Raw genomic sequence first — 9,562 nt, forward strand, 5'->3', positions numbered from 1 at the left:
CTTTAGCTGTTGGAATGTCATGTTAACACTTTTATAAATAGACTGCCAACTACAACTTGCGGAAAACCCCTGACCTTGACAATTGCACATTGTAGACACACAGTGACCAATTAGTTCCTTAATCTTTTCATAGTGCTCTACACCCACACTTACAGCTACACTTCGGATTATTTCCAAAACTAAGCACACTCACACTGCCGAAGCACAGGATACATTAAGGGTTATTCGGCCCGGGAATCCCTGACTCACCAAGTACCTATCCCCCAAAGTCAGTTGCCATGTTTGGTGTAGGTGGTGGTTATGCTGACAAAGCCCTTGTACGGATATATCCATTTTAGGCCAGAGCTAGGCACATGAAGAACCTAACTTTGTATCCAACCCAGCAGGAACATTTCCACTATTATTAGATTGGAAATATGACAGAGGATCCATGTATTTTCAGCCACAAAGTAATTTCTCCACCTAATTAGATCTGCAAATATAAACTATTGTGAAGTTATAGAGTCAGGCAGCACAGAAACAGGCCCTTTGGTCCATGTCAACCAGAATTCCAAAGTAAACTAGCTGCAGCTGCCTGCATTTGGCCCATAGCCCTCCAAACATTTCCTATTTGTGTACTTATCCAAATGTCTTTTAAACATTACAACTGTACCCACATCCACCACTTCTTCTGGAGGTTCATTCCACACAGACACCACTCTTTGTACAAAATAAAATGCTCCTATGAAGTTACTTTAGAGATACCTCCATGTTCCTTTAACAGGGACTAGCAGTTACCTCTCCCCACCACCTCAGTGCTGTACAGCATGTCCTGTTATTTGCATTGTACGTTGGTTTTGAACTTCAGAGAAAACTTAAAAGAATGTCGTAACACTTGGTATCAAAAGAAACGACAGCACTGGATTGTTGTAGAAGAAACCTGTCATTTACTTTTCAGAGCAAAGTAACTTCAGATAAAGTCAGCACACAGGCCCTCCAGAAAAGCAAACACACCAAGGCACGACTGGAGGAAGTGCTTCTGGGAAACGCAGGAGCCAGGGGAGAGATGATGAAGCGATGCCGTGGGCCAGGTAGGATACTCACCTTTGTTTTCAGCTCAAACCATTTCCTTTGTTTACACAATGAGAAGAAAAAGTGCTGTCTGTCTAAGTGAGAGATACAGCAAACGCTGATGGGTTGGAGTCATAGGGTCAGGTAATGGAGTATTACATGATAGAAAAAATATCTCTACATTGGAAAGAAAAAAATCTCTAAGACAGTTGTGAGACCAGCACAGGATCTTGGACCATAGCTAGGAAGGAGGTTTAGTGCCTGGATAGCAGTGAGAAGCAGGAACTGAGATGGATCTGTGGAGTGATGCGAAAGAACATGAACCAGTACTTCAGGGCATCAGCAACAAGGCTGGGAGCATTGAAGGATGCAGTTGAGAAGAGATGGGAATAATATTGTTCCCTGTTGTGGAGAGAGAGAAAATGTGATGAAGCCAGTGATGGACATGGGACTGTCAGGAAGGAGGAAAGGAGGAGAAATGGAAAGCTGATGACCAAATTGAAAGAAGCTGTGGGAAAAGACTTAAATGCAGTCACTCACAGAGGAATTAGAGAGAGGTGATGAGCTAGCCTTGTGGTGACCCCAAGAGAAATGAGAGGCTAAAAAGAAAAGGAGAAAAATACGTGGCAGAGATAAGTTATTTCCAAATTTTATTTTTTATACTGCACTTAATTCATCTATTAAAAATATTTTCTATTCATAGAGACATAGAAAGTAAGGACAGGAATAGGCCATTCAGCCCTTTGAGCCTGTTCTGCCTTTCATTATGATTGTGACTGATCATTCTATTCCGTCCCATGTTGCCACTTTCACCCCATGCCCTTTGATCCCTTTAGTCCTAAGGACTACATCTACAGGTCATCCTGCTGTAATATGTGTTTTGTTAACACGAATTCACAGTAATGTGATTGACAATGTTTCTAAACGTGAATGTTTAAACATGTGTTGGTTATATTACAATTACATCGCCAACACTTTAAGTGCTGTTTGTAAAGTGCACTTTTACTATAATGCAGGGTTGCATAAGAACGCAACCATCACATTATAGAAGAACTGACTGTAACTCCTACTTGAAAACATACAATGCTTTGACCTGAACCACTTCCTGTGCCAATGAATTCCACAGGCTCCCCACTCTTCAGGAGAAGATATTTCTTCTCCTGTCAGTTCGACATCCTTAGTCTGTGACTCCCTGGCTCTGGACTCCCCACTCACTGGGAACACCCTTCTTGTGTTTACCCTGTCTCGTCCTGTGAGAAAGTTCTAGGGTTCTCTGAGGTTTTCCATGTATTCTTCTAAACCCCTGTAAATATAGTCCTGACCAATCCAGTCCTCCCATCCCAAGATGCATGATAGTTAATACTTTTAGTATTTTATTTTTGTTAACTGACATTATTATACAGATTAGTTTCTTGAAGAAATTATTTGTGTATTACTGTTCATATGCCTGTAAGTTTTTTACCATCCCAATCATATCCACAAATTATTGTTAAAATTACAAAACACGTCAAGTAGGAGTAGTTCTATAACAGTCTTGATATGTGGAGATCTGCGGTTCTGCTATATATTACAGAAAGATGAAAACAATAACTCCCTACCAAATACACTACCTTGCATTGTTTTCTTAATTTATCTTCAAAATATTTCCTTGTCAGGGAAATTGAGTACAGGCCAATTATTGAAAGTCCACATTGGTGCACATAACAAATAACTTAACCACTGAGTCCGACAGCGTCCCGGGATAACTCTGGTTGCCTCCCAGATGTTTATGCTGTGGCAGTACTGCTTCTGCAGTCCACTATGGCAAACAGCTTCTCAACTGGCAGGCAGAGATATTAAAAGCAGCAAAATACCACAGTCACAGCCCTTATTGACAGGAGTATCACTGGGCTTTCATCACTGCATGTGAAAGTCATTACAAGGCTTAGCCCAGTTTTGAAATGCAGATGGTACCTGAACCACAAAAGTGAATATTAAGAAATTGGTAAATGCTTTTTCAACTCTGACATGACAAAATTAATTCTGTGTACTGAGCAGGAAGCTGAGAATCAGCTCCAATGCTGAAGCCTCAATTCAGAGTCTCTGTGTGCAACTTGCTACTGACAAAAGCACAGATTTTTTTTTCTGATACTGCTGCTTAAAACTTAGTCCCAGTTTGAGTCAATTATATTATTGCTTCATAACAGACATTCCATCTTGTCAGCAGTGACCTGGCTCTCCGGTTGGATTTACTGCAGTCCATTGTGTGGAGAACATGGCAACACAATCCATGTAATCGTGGGAGAGGCTGCATGTCAGCCTCCAGAGGGAAGGAAATGCCCATAATTAGGTTGGGGCCCATGGGGAAAATGTTCCCAATTGTGGAGAGGTGTGAACTGCACTCACTATTGAGCCAATTATTCCCATGGCCAATGAAATTTAGTGATGGTTCAGGGCTTACATACAAGTGGAATAGCTTTCCTATGCGTCCAACAAGCTGAACCATGCTGGGTTTGTCTGTGTCCCTATAGAGGAAGTACCTCTTTCACATTGAGCACTCAGTGCTTGACCAAGGGACCCAGAATTCAGCTGGGATTGCTTCTGACTGCTACCCTCATCCTCATGTCATCTAAGTCCTTAAGCTATCGTAGGCCTTGTCTTGGGTACAATACTATTAGCAGCCACTGTCCCTGGTGGCCCTTCCTGCCTATAATCAGAGCTACTAGCCTCTGCTTGACTGGGTGTGGGGACAGGGATGGGACTTCTTCCTTACCAAGTGCTTCATCTGGTTTAACTTGCTGCCCCTCTGTTGCAAAGATGGTTTCCCTGTTGGTTCTCCAGCTGATGAGCTAAGCCCATGTCAGTTAGATTCAATTCCACTCAAAGACTTTGCCTATTTATTAATTAATTACATTTGTTTTAGGAAATGAAAGAAACTTTGGAATAAATGAAAACCTGCGATGGAGAAAAGATCAAACGCAGTGGCGACAAGGCAATGAGAGACAGGAAAAGTATGTGACTAATTAAAAGATCTGTCAGTATAAAATGATTGAATGGTATAACACAGAAGGAAGGAAAATAAGGATACAAGGATGTAGACAGAACTACCATTGTAGTTCAGCCCATTGTGCCTATACTGGTAATTTGGGCAAAGTATCCAATCAGTGCTATTCCCTTGGTCTTTCACCTGGGTGTGTAATTTTATTTCAACTCTCTTCTATATATCACTGTTCAATCTGCATGAAAATGTTGCCCCTTTGGTCCCTTTTAATCTTTCCCCCCTCGCATTAAACGTATGCCCTCAAGATTTGGACTCCCCTATCCCAGAGATTTATCCTATCCAGGCCCCTCATGATTTTATAAACCTCTATAAGGTCACCCCTCAGTCTCTGACACTCCAAGGAAAACAGCCCCAGACTATTCAGCTTCTCCCTGTAGCTCAAACCCTCCAACCCTGGCAACATCCTTGTAAATCTTTTCTGAACCCTTTCAAGTTTCACAACATCCTTCCTATAGGAGAGAGAACAGAATTGCACACAATATTCCAAAAGTGACCTAGCCAATATCCTGTACAGCCTCAACAAGACCTCCCAACTCCTATACTCAATGCTCTGACCAACAAAGGAAAGCATACCAAATGCATTCTTCACTATCCTTTCTACCTGCGACTCTACTTTCAAGGAACTATGAACTTGTATTCAAAGATCTCTTTGTTCAGCAACACTCCCTAGGACCTTATAAATCCTGCCCTGATTTGTCTTTCCAAAATGCAGCACCTCAAATTTATCTAAATTAAATTCCATCTGCCACTCCTCACCTATTGTCCTATCTGATCAGGGTCCCATTGTAAGTTGCGATAACCATCTTGATTGTCCACTAGACCACCACATCTGCAAACGTACTAACCATACCTCCTATGTTCATATTCAAATCATTTATATAAATGACAAGTGAAGAATCCCAGCTCGCCGGTGAAGATAATTTTTGACATATTTAGAATTAGGTTCATCGATCACATTACTTAACAGTTTTTTTTCAAATATTGCTTTTGATTCTAATATTCACCTCCTCTCCAACCCAGTAAATTTGTCCCCCCCACTGGTGCATTGTTGATATTTCTCTACCCAACCTGTTCAGAGATGTTATTACACACCTCCAGAACCTGGGTCCCCTGGCTCAGAGGTATGGACACGACTGCCATAAGGGTTCTGCCAGTGCATTGTACACTTTCTTGCCTGTGAGCTCAGATTGCATAGCCACCAGCCATTTGACTGTAAAGCAGCCTGACTCCATCCAACATCTATATACAGAGAGAATTCCTGACAGGAATATCTGGAAAGTGATCAGTGGAAACCTCACCTGATTTTAAATACAGAACAACTTCGCTTATCCGAATGAAACAGGCAGGGTGTATTTTGTCCAGATAACTGATCTGATTGTAAACAAAGGAAGCATTTACTGGACCTTGAGATCTTGTTCTGGAACGCACTTTTCTTAACTTGGAAATAATATGGGTAATTGTAGTTTCTCAACTACTGCCTTAGTTGAGATTAGCAACACAAAACAGTGCAAGAATGCCAACTCTCAAAGGTCAGTTTGCACTATTGTGTGCTGAGATTACCATGAAGGAGTCTCTTGCTCAACCCCTCCCCTCACCTAAGGCACAGTGACCCTCAGGTTAAACCCCCATCAGTCATCTCTCTCGCTAATGAGAGAGCAGCCCTATGGTCTGGTATGACTATGGTGACTACCTTTACTGTGCCTCCAATCACTACACTACAGCGCAAGTTAATGGCACATTTATTTTAAATTAGTTGAAAGCACAATCCTTCAATCATTCATGCACTGTTTGTCTTCCTTCATATTTTACCAATTCCAAAAAGTTCAGGTTTTATCCATTTCAGAAGTACAGTGTCAATATCAATGGACACCAATATCATCAAACTCTAAATCTTCAACAACTTTCTTTTCTTTAATTGCCCCTGCAATGTCAGACTGCTTTTCTAACGTGGATGAGCAAAACTTCAGCCAACTCCACAGCTGCAAGCCTCTGACATCACCCTCCACAAACTCGACACCACACAGCCCCCTGCCAACATGACCCCTGCCTATCTATCCTGATGAATGCTGGTAGAAAATCTTTGTCAAAATCTGTCTTTAAAAACATATAACATGCTGACGCCAGTGATTGTTCTTTTGTTTTTCTTTTTCAGAACTAAAGCAGACCTGGATCAGGAAGCGCTGGTCTCTGGAAACCTAGTTACGGAGGCTAATCTCGTTATTTTAGACACACTAGAGATAATTATAAAGGTAACATTGGTGAAAGGATATTGACTTTTTACAATTTAATTGTTTATATTGAGTAAACTCCAGTTAGTGAATCACACTGCAGACAGTTGTGAATGAGTTCTGTTCTTGAGTCTGTTTACAAGTCAACTTGTGCTCAAGTTGGAACACAATGCAGGATAATATACAGTTAACCTTTGTAGGTACAAGAAATGGTCATAGAGTCATGGAGATGTACAGCATGGAAACAGACCCTTTGGTCCAACCTGTCCACGCCGACCAGATATCTCAACCCAATCTAGTACCACCTGCCAGCACCCAGCCGAAATCCCTCCAAACCCTTCCTATTCGTATACCCATCCAAATGCCTCTTAAATGTTGCAATTGTACCAGCCTCCACCACATCCTCTGGCAGCTCATTCCATACACGTACCACCCTCCGCGTGAAAAAGTTGCCCCTTAGGTCTCTTTTATATCTTTCCCCCGTCACCCTAAACCTATGCCCTCTAATTCTGGACTCCCCGACCCATGAGAAAAGACTCTGTCTATTTATCCTATCCATGCCCCTCATAATTTTGTAAACCTCTATAAGGTCACCCCTCAGCCTCTGACGCTTCAGGGAAAACAGCCCCAGCCTATTCAGCCTCTCCCTGTAGCTCAGTTCCTCCAACCCTGGCAACATCCTTGTAAATCTTTTCTGAACCCTTTCAAGTTTCACAACAAGGAGACCAGATATGTTGGAAATTTAAATTTACATCCCGGCATGGAATTGCATTCATACTTAACAGCACTAGTAACTCAAACATTTGTAAGTCGGGGACCCCTGTATTGGATTTCACTCTGAAAAGTAGGTGCTTTTATATTTATTTCTGAATGCCACGGCTGAGATGCACTTCTCATTAGATTGAAGAATTATTCTGCTGTGATTATTATTTCAGGTTGGTGCTCTATCAACAAACTGAATGCGCTGGTTCCAAATGGAACCTTTTATTCATTTGTGGGATCTGGGTGTCACTGGCTGGACCAGTATTTATTGCCCGTCCCTAGCTGCCCTTGAGAATCTGGGGGTGAGCTGCCTTCTTGAACAACTGCAGTCCACATGCTGTAGGTTTAAATCCAGTTACAGGGGCTGTACAATAGATGGTGCCCCAGCCAGCAATGCCCACATGCCCCATGAATGAAAAAGGAAGTCTGTTGGTACCAGTATACTATATGTGTATATGAGTGGACTGACCCACAGTTGCCTATTTTGATACCAGTCCTTCATTAAAAAAAAGGCTCCTGTAAACCAGTCAAATCTATATATTTAGTATGCAACAGTTTTTTTTATGTAACTAAGTGGTTTGGGGGAGCCAGGAAGAGAAAAATAGTTGATGAGAGAGTCCCTTTCCCTGTTGTTGGCTACATTGTTGAAGGATTAGTATTGAGTTTCTGACTGGTCCTTTCATCAGAGTGATAAGGTTTGTTAAGAAGAACTGAAACAGTTAGCAATAATTTTTACACAAAAGAGGGACAGTAATAAACAAGTATTCCGAAGCCAACGTTTGATCACGTTTATTGACTCCATTATTCATATTTTACAAGTTACTAATGTAGTCTGGCTCTGTCATTGAAAGGAGGAAGTTGCTGTTACTTTTTTCTGACATTGAAAGGTCTCAGTATTCATTTATAATTGAAATATCCAATAATTATTACTGTATTTATACTGTATCATAAAATGTTGAGTTTGATGGCTTGCGATTAATCTAACATGCCTTCATTTTACCATATTATAGGCAATTTTGGTATCCGACTGTAAGGACAGTGTCTTGGGAAACATTCTCAGGGTGATTCTTCACAGCCTGGGCTGTAATCAGAGCTCCTACTACCTGACACATTGCTTCAACTCATTGAGAGCACTCATAGCCAAGGTAAAACAAACAGGAAAAAAGGAGCTGGATGAAAAGTTAACCACAGTGACCTATGTATTGCTGACTTTTTGTTTAATGACTGGCCTGGATTGGTTGACCATGAGGTGCAATCTTGGCATGTGTCACTTTATGATGATTTCATGTACGAATCAACCAGGTAATTTGAAGTTGACTGACGTGGCTGTGCAGAGACCACTGTCCCGTCACCAAGTCACCCTTTATTTACATGTGCACTGTACATGGCCTGTGACCAGCCAGCTCAGAGCCAGCCCCGAGCATGAGGAGACCTTCTGAATATCCTGCTTATTTTTTTTCTTTTTTTATTTCTTCTAGCGTAAAGAGAACCTTTGACATTCCTGTTCTTTTTTTCTTTTTTTTCCTTACCCCCACACTGCCGCCTAACTGCAGTAGTGCTTATTTTTTTCCCAGCAGCCATGGTGTGTGTGTGTGCAGGTGTGCGACACAGTGAGAGACACAAGGTGCTCGAATCTTTATTCAATTTCCACCACCAGGAAGATAGGAAAACACCTGAGTGGCCAGTGACAAGCAATGCCCTTCACATCCAAAGGGCAATGATGTGTGATCAAACAGTGAAGGGGAGGGCAGGGATTAAGTCAAAAGAGAGTTGGAGGGGGAAATAATGCACTCCACTCCCTGTGGCGCCCACCTCTCCCTGAACAACTCCAGGGTGTTGGTGGACACCGCATGCTCCTTCTCCAAGGACACCCGGGCTCTAACATAACCGCGAAAGAGGGGCAGGCAGTCGGCCCCAACGACCCCCTCCATGGCCTGCTGCCTCGACTTGTTTATGGCTAGTTTGGCCAATTTCCTGTTTATATCTGTCAGCCAGGGCTCCCTGATTTACCCAGGGTTAATAAACCGCGGACCATGACGTCACTTCCGCCCCCACCGACCTCGCAGTCTCCGCAATCGCTGCCCAGACAACCGCCCCCGTGATCGCCACCCAGACGACCGCCTCCACGATCGCCAGGAAGACCATTGCCGACAGATTCACGGCCTCCGCGGCTATCAGGAATAACACTGTCACCACAGCCACTTCCGCCCCCTGGGTTGCCATCGCCGCAGCCACTTCTGCCCCCAGTGACATCACTAACCTGCACGACCACAACACCGCATGTGTCTCCGCCCCCACGCCGATCTCCGTCACCACGCTTAACTCCACCCCCACGCAGATCTCTGTCACCACGCCTAACCCCGCCCCATGCCGATCTCCGTCACCACGCCTAACCCCACCCCCACACCAATCTCCTTCCCCGCCCCCACGCCCAACCCCATCCCCACTCCCAGCTCCAGCCCCACACCAGGTCCTAGCTCTC

At 43.2% G+C, this 9,562-nt stretch overlaps 1 protein-coding gene across 5 annotated transcripts in view; it reads left to right on the forward strand.

Moving 5' to 3' along the window:
* dock8 (dedicator of cytokinesis 8) overlaps positions 1-9,562 on the forward strand; it is a 300,402-nt gene that overhangs the window by 246,991 nt on the left and 43,849 nt on the right. For all 5 annotated transcript variants that reach the window (XM_043718191.1, XM_043718205.1, XM_043718201.1 and 2 more), the window contains 4 exons: positions 938-1,070; positions 3,953-4,040; positions 6,243-6,339; positions 8,091-8,225. In XM_043718191.1, coding sequence (XP_043574126.1) covers positions 938-1,070; positions 3,953-4,040; positions 6,243-6,339; positions 8,091-8,225 — 453 coding nt within the window. The remainder of the gene's footprint in view (positions 1-937; positions 1,071-3,952; positions 4,041-6,242; positions 6,340-8,090; positions 8,226-9,562) is intronic.

Source organism: Chiloscyllium plagiosum, chromosome 2, assembly GCF_004010195.1.
Source record: "Chiloscyllium plagiosum isolate BGI_BamShark_2017 chromosome 2, ASM401019v2, whole genome shotgun sequence".
NCBI classification, from domain to species: domain Eukaryota; kingdom Metazoa; phylum Chordata; class Chondrichthyes; order Orectolobiformes; family Hemiscylliidae; genus Chiloscyllium; species Chiloscyllium plagiosum.